General features: G+C 43.5%; 1 protein-coding gene across 1 annotated transcript in view; it reads right to left on the bottom strand.

Annotated features, from left to right (window-relative positions):
- Positions 1–209: 209 nt before the first annotated feature.
- The window catches only part of LOC311103056 (ryanodine receptor 3), a gene marked incomplete at both ends in the record, with an annotated part of 229,346 nt that continues 216,542 nt past the window's right edge, over positions 210–13,013 (bottom strand). The window contains 14 exons of the mRNA XM_084144572.1: positions 210–305; positions 455–506; positions 2,813–2,913; positions 2,997–3,061; positions 3,609–3,765; positions 4,875–5,009; positions 5,137–5,283; positions 5,388–5,448; positions 5,551–5,678; positions 5,815–5,857; positions 6,093–6,223; positions 6,435–6,635; positions 6,720–6,806; positions 6,934–7,103. Of these exons, the coding sequence (XP_084000698.1) occupies positions 210–305; positions 455–506; positions 2,813–2,913; positions 2,997–3,061; positions 3,609–3,765; positions 4,875–5,009; positions 5,137–5,283; positions 5,388–5,448; positions 5,551–5,678; positions 5,815–5,857; positions 6,093–6,223; positions 6,435–6,635; positions 6,720–6,806; positions 6,934–7,103 (1,574 nt within the window). The remainder of the gene's footprint in view (positions 306–454; positions 507–2,812; positions 2,914–2,996; positions 3,062–3,608; positions 3,766–4,874; positions 5,010–5,136; positions 5,284–5,387; positions 5,449–5,550; positions 5,679–5,814; positions 5,858–6,092; positions 6,224–6,434; positions 6,636–6,719; positions 6,807–6,933; positions 7,104–13,013) is intronic.

Below are 13,013 nucleotides of genomic sequence, written 5' to 3'. Positions count from 1 at the left end.
ACATTTGACGTTGATGTGAAAATGGTTATTCCATCATACCAAAGATAGCATCTCCCCTCTCCTCTCACACATTTAGAGGAGGCAATAGGCGGTGAATGGTTACCAACCGTCATCAGCTAGCTGTTAGGAGGAAATGGGAGTGTACCTGGAGTATCTCTTTGTTGGACTGTAGTCCTGTCCTTAGGATGACAGCAACCTGTCTGTCAGCTCTATCCAAGCTGATCCTCATACTGCTTTCTGAAACAGTCTCCAGCAGGGAAAAAGTCCCAGAGCCTCTCCTGGTACATCTTCCACACGTATGACTCCTGGAGGAAGCAGACAGACAAAAAGACTGGTCAATCTATAGCAGCGAATGAGCCCAGCCTAAAAGCTGGTGAGTCACAGTAAACATTGGTTCCTGAAATGACAACATTTTCACAGGACAAAGGGGTCAAAAGGGTGACAAGCTCCATACCTGACCAGTGTGTTCTGTCTCATCTTTGTTGATAAGGTACATCAGGAAAAACCTGTCAAGTCAAATTGGCAAGACATGAAAATGACCACTTAATCCATGGTCAAGGTTCACTTGTATCATTCAACATCTCAAAGAGCAACTGACCATTTCACAACTACAACTGACCTTTTCACAACTACAAATGACCTTTTCACAACTACAAATGGCTACAGCAGGAGGAAATTAACGTCTCATTCAAGCATAATGTTATAGTCCTTGATGATCTTATCAATCATACATGTGTCTTATCCTCAACCATAGAACAACAATCAGAGTACTGAGTCTGTGTACCACTGCACAATAAATAAAAATGTATGATGCATAAGGTGATATCACACACCTACAGTGGGGAGAACAAGTATTTGATACACTGCCGATTTTGCAGATTTTCCTACTTACAAAGCATGTAGAGGTCTGTAATTTCTATCATAGGTACACTTCAACTGTGAGAGACGGAATCTAAAAAAATCCAGAAAATCACATTGTATGATTTTTAAGTAATTAATTTGCATTTTATTGCATGACATAAGTATTTGATACATCAGAAAAGCAGAACTTAATATTTGGTACAGAAACCTTTGTTTGCAATTACAGAGATCATACGTTTCCTGTAGGTCTTGAGCAGGTTTGCACACACTGCAGCAGGGATTTTGGCCCACTCCTCCATACAGACCTTCTCCAGATCCTTCAGGTGTCAGGGCTGTCGCTGGGCAATACAGACTTTCAGCTCCCTCCAAAGATTTTCTATTGGGTTCAGGTCTGGAGACTGGCTAGGCCACACCAGGACCTTGAGATGCTTCTTACGGAGCCACTCCTTAGTTGCCCTGGCTGTGTGTTTTGGGTCGTTGTCATGCTGAAAGACCCAGCAACGACCCATCTTCAATGCTCTTACTGAGGGAAGGAGGTTGTTGGCCAAGATCTCACGATACATGGCCCCATCCATCCTCCCCTCAATACGGTGCAGTCGTCCTGTCCCCTTTGCAGAAAAGCATCCCCAAAGAATGATGTTTCCACCTCCATGCTTCACGGTTGGGATGGTGTTCTTGGGGATGTACTCATCCTTCTTCTTCCTCCAAACACGGCGAGTGAAGTTTAGACCAAAAAGCTCTATTTTTGTCTCATCAGACCATATGACCTTCTCCCATTCCTCCTCTGGATCATCCAGATGGTCATTTGGAAAGTTCAGACGGGCCTGGAAATGCGCTTGCTTGAGCAGGGGGACCTTGCGTGCGCTGCAGGATTTTAATCCATGACGGCGTAGTGTGTTACTAATGGTTTTCTTTGAGACTGTGGTCCCAGCTCTCTTCAGGTCATTGACCAGGTCCTGCCGTGTAGTTCTGGGCTGCTCCCTCACCTTCCTCATGATCATTGATGCCCCACGAGGTGGGATCTTGCATGGAGCCCCAGACCGAGTGTGATTGACCGTCATCTTGAACCATTTTCTATTAATTGCGCCAACAGTTGTTGCCTTCTCACCAAGCTGCTTGCCTATTGTCCTGTAGCCCATCCCAGCCTTGTGCAGGTCTACAATTTTATCCCTGATGTCCTTACACAGCTCTCTGGTCTTGGCCATTGTGGATAGGTTGGAGTCTGTTTGATTGAGTGTGTGGACAGGTGTCTTATATACAGGTAACGAGTTCAAACAGGTGCAGTTAATACAGGTAATGAGTGGAGAACAGGAGGGCTTCTTAAAGAAAAACTAACAGGTCTGTGAGAGCCGGAATTCTTACTGGTTGGTAGGTGATCAAATACTTATGTCATGCAATAAAATGCAAATTAATTACTTTAAAATCATACAATGTGATTTTCTGGATTTTTGTTTTAGATTCCGTCTCTCACAGTTGAAGTGTACCTATGATAAAAATTACAAACCTCTACATGCTTTGTAAGTAGGAAAACCTGCAAAATCGGCAGTGTATCAAATACTTGTTCTCCCCACTGTATTTTCCAACCAACCTAAACAGCATGAGCTAATAAGGTTAGCGTCATATCCTCCTCCAGTTGACTGAGTGGGCAGATTAAGACCACATGGCTTCCTATTGTCCAGCTAGCCAGCAGAGATAAACAATAGATGAGCACTGAGCTTATAGAGGGGGGAAGGAGGCTGGCACTGCGGGGCACTACTGGTATTTTTAACTTGGCCATAGATACCATCTACTATTGTGTAAAAGCCATCAATCAGATGACTTAATAATAAACAAGTTGGTATAAAGATGCAGGAAGACGAAAGACCTGTCGGCTAATTGATACTTCAGAGACAAAAAAGTTTAGCTTTTAAGTGCTGGGTTACATTCAGTCTAGATACAGAGGGATACTCACAGGTAGTTGGCCAAGTTGTGCTCTTGTAAGGTGTGTGTCTCAAAGCCGTGAGGCGTCGTGTCAAAGTAGTCATTACCGATGCCACAGATGAAACATTTGGTCTGAGGAGAAAAAAAGACAAAATATTCAAACATTGTCTTCTGTTGACCTGCACTACAGATGAATGTAAACGAAAGTCTCTCACCTCCATATCCTCTTTCACTTGTTCCTGTTGGTCTCTCAGCTCTCCAAAAGCGTCAATGATCAGACCTGCAGCCACACAACCAACAGTGAGGATGTCTCTTTATGGACAGGGCAATTTAACACAATTCTCCTTCCCCCCAGCTTTTTGTATTGCAGTGTAAAATATTTAATGGCTGAACCGCGTCTGACTACGGGAAGCAGCATTACTCTGTTTTAGGGTACAGGCTACATCTGTGTCTCTATCTGTCTATGTGTTCTGGACTTACTGTGAGGTGAGCAGTCAGTTTGAGTGTCTGTGGGTGAGACATGAGGCTGACTGATTGTCTCTGTTTGAGAGGTGGAAAAACCATTGGAAAGTTTGAGGCTTTCTGACTGTGAGAGAAACATTACTCTGTAAGAGGTAGTCTGTCTGTCAGGGCCTGGTGGAGACTGGTGTAGACAGACAGACATACTGAGCTGTGGGTCTCTCTCTGTGGCCCCTTCCAGCCCACAGGGAGCAGGGTGACTTTGACACCAGGGAGCCAGAGTGACTTTGACCCTGCTGGGTCTCACCCTGGTCCCCCTCGCTGTCCCTGATACTGCCTCCTGTGACCCAGACCAGTACAGTACGTACCCTGGATGATGGCCAGCAGGATGACGATGACGAAGAAGAAGAAGGTGATGTCGAAGAGGATGCGGTAGAGCTCGTACGGGTCGCCCGCAGGGTCCTCGATCTCATCGCCGATGCCACCCCCTGCCCTCACACCAACGTACATGTGGAACAGGTAGCACTGATGGAGGAGAGAGAGTCAGAGAGAAGGTGAGATAGAGAGTGAGAGGCTAGATGGATATAGAATAGATCCACTTAAAAGGCACCAAACAGGATGGTTAGGCCTTCATTTCAATATTGTTGAAAACTGGGCTGGTGTTTAATCTATTTATTAATTTTTTATCTCTACATTATGATGTTATGGCGTAACCCTGGACAACACCCTGTCATTCTCTGCTAACATCAAAGCGGTGACCCGATCCTGCAGGTTCATGCTCTACAACATTCGCAGAGTACGACCTTACCTTACACAGAAAGCGGCACAGGTCCTAATCCAGGCACTTGTCATCTCCCGTCTGGATTACTGCAACTCGCTGTTGGTTGGGCTCCCTGCCTGTGCCATTAAACCCCTGCAACTTATCCAGAACGCTGCAGCCCGTCTGGTGTTCAACCTTCCCAAGTTCTCTCACGTCACCCCGCTCCTCCGCACACTCCACTGGCTTCCAGTTGAAGCTCGCATCTACTACAAAACCATGGTGCTTGCCTACGGAGCTGTGAGGGGAACGGCACCTCCTTACCTTCAGGCTCTGATCAGAACCTACACCCAAACGAGGGCACTACGTTCATCCACCTCTGGCCTGCTAGCCCCCCTACCTCTAAGGAAGCACAGTTCCCGCTCAGCCCAGTCAAAGCTATTCGCTGCTCTGGCACCCCAATGGTGGAACAAGCTCCCCCACGACGCCAGGACAGTGGAGTCACTGACCACCTCCCGGAGACACTTGAAACCCTACCTCTTTAAGGAATACCTGGAATAGTATAATAGTAATCCTTCTACCCCCCCTTTACTACCACTGTCTTTTGTCTAAACTAACAACTGACTTATTTCACCTGCTAGCACTGACTTGTTTAAAGAAATGTACTTATTGTGATCGAGATGTAGTTGTCCCTGATTGCACTGACTTTGCTCACAGCTGCTTGTTTGAAGAAGTGTACTTACTGTGATCAAGATGTGGTTGTCCCACTGGCTATCCTAAGTTGAATGCACCAATTTGTAAGTCGCTCTGGATAAGAGTGTCTGCTAAATGACTTAAATGTTCAATGTTAATGTTAGTGAAAAATCCAAGGACTCACAGTCATCATGTCGTCACACTTCATGTCGGGCTGGTTGTCATCCTCACTCTTGTTGTAGAACTTGCGGAAGAAGTTGAAGGCCACCACAGTGTACAGATAGACCACCACCGCCAGGAGACCTACAGTCAGAACCAGCTGAGACAGAGAATACCTCAGGTTACTACCACTGTGATGTACTTTATCTCTATGGTTAATACCAAGGCAGAACTAGAGCTCTGACTCAACACTGAACCCTGCCGCCTGGTGGCCAAACTGCACCCACCTGTTTGCCATTGTGGGTGACCGAGGACAGAATGGTCCGGAGGGTCTTGAAGCCCATGGCGATGTCCAGCAGATGGGCAGCAAAGAAGAAGTTGTTGTAGTGACCCAGGATGGACATGGTGGTGTACCACACCAGGTACAGGAATGACTGCAGGGACACACAACATAGAAACAGATCAGTCAGATCATGTCAACAATAATGTGGTGTTATCATATACCAAATGATGCTCTTTGTAAATGTGGAACACTCACATTGTCTGTAAACACCACACCCATTTTCCAGCACTGGTACTTGGTGTCAATAGAGCTCAACCTGTCAAAAGAGGTGGATTGATGTGAATGGTATTGTTTGTGACTTCACTCTGTGTATGCTAACCCTATAACTATATTATAGGCTACTCTCCCAGGGTCTCACCAGGACACCAGCGATGCCTCCTTCACCACCGTCTCCTCTGTGGGGTTGAAGTCCAGAGCACTCTTATCCAGCCCCAGAAGCTCTGCTATCCTCTCTGCTCCATACAGATCTCCATACTTATTGATCACCTAACAGCAGCAGGCCAAGATAACAAGGAGAAACAGAGTAAGTAGTAGAAATAGTATGTGCATGCTCAAGTCATATTGATCTGGTGAATAATTAATTAAAATTCCACCAAGAATGAATTAAAAACTGTCTACTTACCTTGCGTTTCACAAACTTGTCCCAGTAGTTATTAGGGAAGGAACTATACAAAAGAGGATGGAAAATATCATTATTACATGAAGAAGTTACATGACAGGGAGTTACAAACAAAAACCTTGGTATAAACAAGTAATCCACAATCGGAATACTACATTCAAATACCAAAATAGTGATGATTATAGTTTGCGGTGATGATTAAAGTTTGCGGTGATGATTATAGTTTGCGGTGATGATTATAGTTTGCGGTGATGATTATAGCCATGCTCTATATGACTCACGGGGTATTGATGACGAGGCGGTCCCACTGTCCTTTGATGTCATCATCTGACGGCTGCTCTGTGATGTAGAGGCCGTCAAACTCCAGCTTCCTGGCGATCTCCTTCTCTCTCTTGAACACCACCAGAGGCACCTTGGGGACACGGACAGACACACAGACAGAACATTAGATCACAGCCCCATAGGGTACTGTCTGGAGATAATATCATCACACTCAGGTGTTGTGTTTATTACTAGTCCATTATAATGTTGAAAAATACATTATCTAGGAATATTATAAATATGTTGGTATGTGTGCATATAAGTTAGTTATCTGTATGTGTGTGTCTGTTTGCTAAATGTACCTTTAGGTAGTAGTATCCCACCACACACAGGAAAGAGATGACTGTGTGTAGTATGGCCAGGAAGCGCAGTGTGGGTGCCATGTAGCCTGTGCTCTCCTGGAGGACAAAATACTCCATCCCACTTTCATCATCCTCTTCATCAGTAGCTTCACCTCCATGCCAGGGATCTGGATCATTGTCATCCCCGTCATCACCAGTCACCTGACACAATACACACTCAGTTTATATTCATGACAGCCCAATAGTAACTCTGTGCTCTATTTGATTATATAGGGTTTGACTTACTTTGTAGAAGAGCAGAATAAAGTTTATGGCAAATGCAACGAACAATGCCAAGAAACGCAGGTTGTAGAAGTTTCTGGCCAGATAGTTCTGAAAAACACATACAAGTATATATTAGACAAGGATGTGTCATATGCAACACCTCAAACACTAATGAGCTATTCTGATGACAGGGCTAAAGGATGTGAATGGGTGTAACATCAGTGTGTGGTTTCACCAGCATCTTGGTCTGGTAGATGTCCAGGCCAGAGAAGAAGCTGGCCATGAAGGCCTCTGGGGGCTCTTTCTTCAGTCCAGGTCTCTTCTTGGGGGCCTTCTTCTCCTCCGGTGGGGGTTCTGGGGGAGTCTCCTCTTTGGCTTTGTCCTTGTCCTTCTTCTCCCCATCCTCTGGGCTGTAGACACAAACATACACCATCAAACAGGGTGATGCACAGACAGACCGACAGACAACAAGCACCCTCACCAAATCAGTTCAGCTCCCAGCAGGAGCAAAACAAATGCTGTTACGGCTGAATGGGGTAGGGAATATTGTGTTCACACTGGGAATCAAATCAGGTGCAATCACATCACATCACATCAAGGATCAAGAATGTATGAGGCCTCTCACTCTGCTTTCTCTGGCTCGACTTTGTGGTCTCCGTTGGCAGGCTCCTTAGTCGCAGCCTCCTTCAAGAAACACATGGAATCCTGGTTAACCCATTCATGTTCATAACGGGAAAAAATTAATCATTTGGTACACTTTTTCTCTGAGCATACTGATGGACAAATCTGAAGAAATGTTTTAAAATCGGCCAAAGCGTTTGTCTACAATGTGAGTGTTTGATATTGTACTATATTTTGTCTTTGGGGGTTACTGTTTTTTGCACATTTCATGAATCAAGCAATGTGAATACATGTTCCAAATGATCAGAACGTAATCATTTTTGGTATATTTATAGAGTACCAGTCAAAAGTTTGTACACACCTACTCCTTCAAGGGTTTTTCTTTATTTTTACTATTTTCTACATTGTAGAATAATAGTGAAGACATCAAAACTATGAAATAACACATATGGAATCATGTAGTAACCAAAAAAGTGTTAAACAAATAGCCACCCTTTGTTGGGGGGGGGGGGGGGGGGGGGGGGGTATACAGAAGACAGCCCTATTTGGTAAAAGACCAAGTCCATATTATGGCAAGAACAGCTCAAATAAGCAAAGAGAAACGACAGTCCATCATTACTTTAAGACATGAAGGTCAGTCAATACGGAACATTTCAAGAACTTTCAAAGTTTCCTCAAGTGAAGTCGCAAAAACAATCAAGTGCTATGATGAAACTGGCTCTCATGAGGACCACCACAGGAATGGAAGACCCACAGTTACCTCTGCTGCAGAGGATACGTTTATTAGAGTTACCAGCCTCAGAAATTGCAGCCCAAATAAATGCTTCACAGAATTCAAGTCACAGACACATCTCAACATCAACTGTTCAGAGGGAACTGTGTGAATCAGGCCTTCATGGTCGAATTGCTGCAAAGAAACCACTACTAAAGGACACCAATAAGAAGATGAGACCTGCTTGAGTCAAGAAACACGAGCAATGGACATTAGACAGGTGGAAATTTGTCCTTTGGTCTGGAGTCCAAATTGGAGATTTTTGGTTCCAACCGCCGTGTCTTTGTGAGATGCGGTGTGGTTGAACGGATGATCTCCGCATGTGTAGTTCCCACCGTAAAGCATGGAGGAGGAGGTGTTATGGTGTGGGGGTGCTTTGCTGTTGACACTGTCTGATTTATTTAGAATTCAAAGCACACTTAACCAGCATGGGTACCACAGCATTCTGCAGCGAACGCCATCCCATCTGGTTTGGGCTTATTGGGACTATCATTTGTTTTTCAACAGGACAATGACCCAACACACCTCCAGGCTGTGTAAGGGCTATTTTACCAAGAAGGAGAGTGATGGAGTGCCGCATCAGATGGCCTCCACAATCCCCCGACCTTAACCCAATTGAGATGGTTTGGGATGAGTCGGACGGCAGAGTGAAGGAAAAGCAGCCAACAAGTGCTAAGCATATGTGGGAACTCCTTTTTGTGTTGAGTGTTCCAACTCCTTTTTACCTCGAATTAGACCTTTTGGAAGTTTTTCTTGGTAATCCCTTTTCGTGATTGTTGTCATTGTTGTTGAGGACCCCTCCTTTCCTTTGTTTTCTGAAGCGCGAAGGCCCACCTGAACTCCCTGTATTCACATGACTTGATTAATTAAATGTGTAAAAAACTGTAACCCAATGTGTCCAAAGACTAAATATAATGTGATACAGAAACGGCTGTAGGTCACAAACGACAATGAGTTGAATCATATATTTGGCATATTTGGGCTTAGAACAGGTCAAATAACAATACTACAGTTGAAGTCGGAAGTTTACATACACTTGGAGTCATTAAAACTAGTTTTTCAACCACTCCACACATTTCTTGTTAACAAACTATAGTTTTGACAAGTCGGTTAGGACATCTACTTTGTGCATGACACAAGTAATTTTTCCAACAATTGTTTACAGACAGATTATTTCACTTATAATTCACTGTATCACAATTCCAGTGGGTCAGAAGTTTGCATACACTAAGTTGACTGTGCCTTTAAACAGCTTGGAAAATTCCAGAAAATGATGTCATGGCTTTAGAAGCTTCTGATAGGCTAATTTACATAATTTGAGTCAATTGAAGGTGTACCTGTGGATGTATTTCAAGGCCTACCTTCAAACTCAGTGCCTATTTGCTTGACATCATGGGAAAATCAAAAGAAATCAGCCAAGACCTCAGAAAAAAATGTGTAGACCTCCACAAGTCTGGTTCATCCTTGGGAGCAATTTCCAAACGCCTGAATGTACCACATTCATCTGTACAAACAATAGTACGCAAATATAAACACCATGGGACCACGCAGCCGTCATACCGCTCAGAAAGGAGACGCGTTCTGTCTCCTAGAAATTATCATACTTTGGTGCGAAAAGTGCAAATCAATCCCAGAACAACAGCAAAGGACCTTGTGAAGATGCTGGAGGAAACAGGTACAGGTTTACATTTACGTCATTTAGCAGACGCTCTTATCCAGAGCGACTTACAAATTGGTGCAATCACCTTATGATAGCTAGTGGGACAACCACTTTACAATTATTATTATTTTTAATTCATTTTTTAAAATTTATTTATATATATATATATATACAGTGAGGGAAAAAAGTATTTGATCCCCTGCTGATTTTGTATGTTTGCCCACTGACAAATAAATGATCAGTCTATAATTGTAATGGTAGGTATATTTGAACAGTGAGAGACAGAATAACAACAAAAAAATCCAGAAAAACGCATGTCAAAAATGTTATTAATTTATTTGCATTTTAATGAGGGAAATAAGTATTTGACCCCCTCTCAATCAGAAAGATTTCTGGCTCCCAGGTGTCTTTTATACAGGTAACGAGCTGAGATTAGAAGCACACTCTTAAAGGGAGTGCTCCTAATCTCAGTTTGATACCTGTATAAATGACATCTGTCCACAGAAGCAATCAATCAATCAGATTCCAAACTCTCCACCATGGCCAAGACCAAAGAGCTCTCCAAGGATGTTAGGGACAAGATTGTAGACCTACACAAGGCTGGAATGGGCTACAAGACCATCGCCAAGCAGCTTGGTGAGAAGGTGACAACAGTTGGTGTGATTATTCGCAAATGGAAGAAACACAAAATAACTGTCAATCTCCCTCGGCCTGGGGCTCCATGCAAGATCTCACCTCGTGTAGTTGCAATGATCATGAGAACGGTGAGGAATCAGCCCAGAACTACACGGGAGGATCTTGTCAATGATCTCAAGGCAGCTGGGACCATAGTCACAAAGAAAACAATTGGTAACACACTACGCCGCGAAGGACTGAAATTCTGCAGCGCCCACAAGGTCCCCCTGCTCAAGAAAGCACATATACCGGCCCGTCTGAAGTTTGCCAATGAACATCTGAATGATTCAGAGGAGAGCTGGGTGAAAGTGTTGTGGTCAGATGAGACCAAAATCGAGCTCTTTGGTATTATATATATTTTTTTGTGTCATTTAGCAGACGCTCTTATCCAGAGCGACTTACAGGAGCAATTAGGGTTAAGTCACTTGCTCAAGGGCACATCGACAGATTTTTCACCTAGTCGGCTCGGGGATTAGAACCAGCGACCTTTCGGTTACTGGCACAACGCTCTTACCCACTAAGCTACCTGCCACCGTGTTTGGAGGAGGAGGAATTCTGCCTATGACCCCAAGAACACCATCCCCACCGTCAAACATGGAGGTGGAAACATTATGCTTTGGGGGTGTTTTTCTGCTAAGGGGACAGGACAACTTCACCGCATTAAAGGGACTATGGATGGGGCCATGTACTGTCAAATCTTGGCTGAGAACCTCCTTCCCTCAGCCAGGGCATTGAAAATGGGTCGTGGATGGGTATTCCAGCATGACAATGACCCAAAACACACGGTCAAGGCAACAAAGGAGTGGCTCAAGAAGAAGCACATTAAGGTCCTGGAGTGGCCTAGCCAGTCTCCAGACCTTAATCCCATAGAAAATCTGTGGAGGGAGCTGAAGGTTAGAGTTGCAAAACGTCAGGCTCGAAACCTTAATGACTTGGAGAAGATCTGCAAAGAGGAGTGGGACAGAATCCCTCCTGAGATGTGTGCAAACCTGGTGGCCAACTACAAGAAACGTCTGACCTCCGTGATTGCCAACAAGGGTTTTGCCACCAAGTACTAAGTCATGTTTTGCAGAGGGGTCAAATACTTATTTCCCTCATTAAAATGCAAATCAATTTATAACATTTTTGACATGCATTTTTCTGGATTTTTTTGTTGTTAGTCTGTGTCTCACTGTTCAAATAAACCTACCATTAAAATTATAGACTGATCATGTCTTTGTCAGTGGGCAAACGTACAAAATCAGCAGGGGATCAAATACTTTTTTCCCTCACTGTATATATATATATATATATATATATTATTATTTTTTTTTTCTATATCCACAGTAAAACGAGTCCTATATCAACATAACCTGAAAGGCCGCTCAGCAAGGAAGAAGCCACTGCTCCAAAACTGCCATAAAAAAGCCAGACTACGGTTTGCAACTGCACATGGGGACAAAGATCGTACTTTTTGGAGAAATGTCCTCTGGTCTGATGAAACAAAAATAGAACTGTTTGGCCATAATGACGATTGTTATGTTTGGAGGAAAAAGGGGTAAGCTTGCAAGCAGAAGAACACCATCCCAACCGTGAAGCACGGGGGTGGCAGCATCATGCTGTGGGGGTGCTTCGCTGCAGGAGGGACTGGTGCACTTCACAAAATAGATGGCATCATGAGGAAGGAAAATGATGTGGATATTTTGAAGCAACATCTCAAGACATCATTTAGGAAGTTCAAGCTTGGTCGCAAATGGGTCTTCCAAATGGACAATGACCCCAAGCATACCTCCAAAGTTGTGGCAAAATGGCTTAAGGACAACAAAGTCAAGGTATTGGAGTGGCCATCACAAAGCCCTGACCTCAATCCTATAGAGCATTTGTGGGCAGAACTGAAAAAACGTGTGTGAGCAAGGAGGCCTACAAACCTGACTCAGGTACACCAGCTCTGTCAGGAGGAATGAGTCAAAATTCACCCAACTTATTGTGGGAAGCTTGTGGAAGGCTACCTGAAACGTTTGACCCAAGTTAAACAATTTAATGGCAATGCTACCAAATACTAATTGAGTGTATGTAAACTTCTGACCCACTGGGAATGTGATGAAAGAAATAAAAGCTGAAATAAATCATTCTCTTTACTATTATTCTGACATTTCACATTCTTAAAATAAAGTGGTGAACCTAACTGACCTAAGACAGGGAATTTCTACTAGGATTAAATGTCAGGAATTGTGAAAAACTGAGTTTAAATGTATTTGGCTAAGGTGTATGTAAACTTCCGACTTCAACTGTATATGGTCTTAAACAATTTAATTCTGAAATGTATTTCAAAATACATATGCTTTAGTCATTTTAATGATTTTCACATTTTCTCAAAATCCCAACTTTGATTGACACTGTCAATGTGGCCTGTCTCCACACCAAATTTGATGCATTTACACCAAACAGAATTTGTTCTCTGGCACATTTTGAGAAGAATGGATTAAACTACAGTTAATTTTCACACCTTACCATTAGGTGACATTTACATAACAGAGGCCTGATCTTACACAGATAACCATTACTATTTTTATAAGACTGAATATGTGTTATTTCTGAGGAGATTCAG

The sequence above is a fragment of the Coregonus lavaretus genome (genome assembly GCF_964263955.1).
Source record: "Coregonus lavaretus genome assembly, chromosome: 27".
NCBI lineage: Eukaryota > Metazoa > Chordata > Actinopteri > Salmoniformes > Salmonidae > Coregonus > Coregonus lavaretus.
Note: the sequence above shows the minus strand (reverse complement) of the source record. Positions and strands in the feature narration are given on the sequence as shown.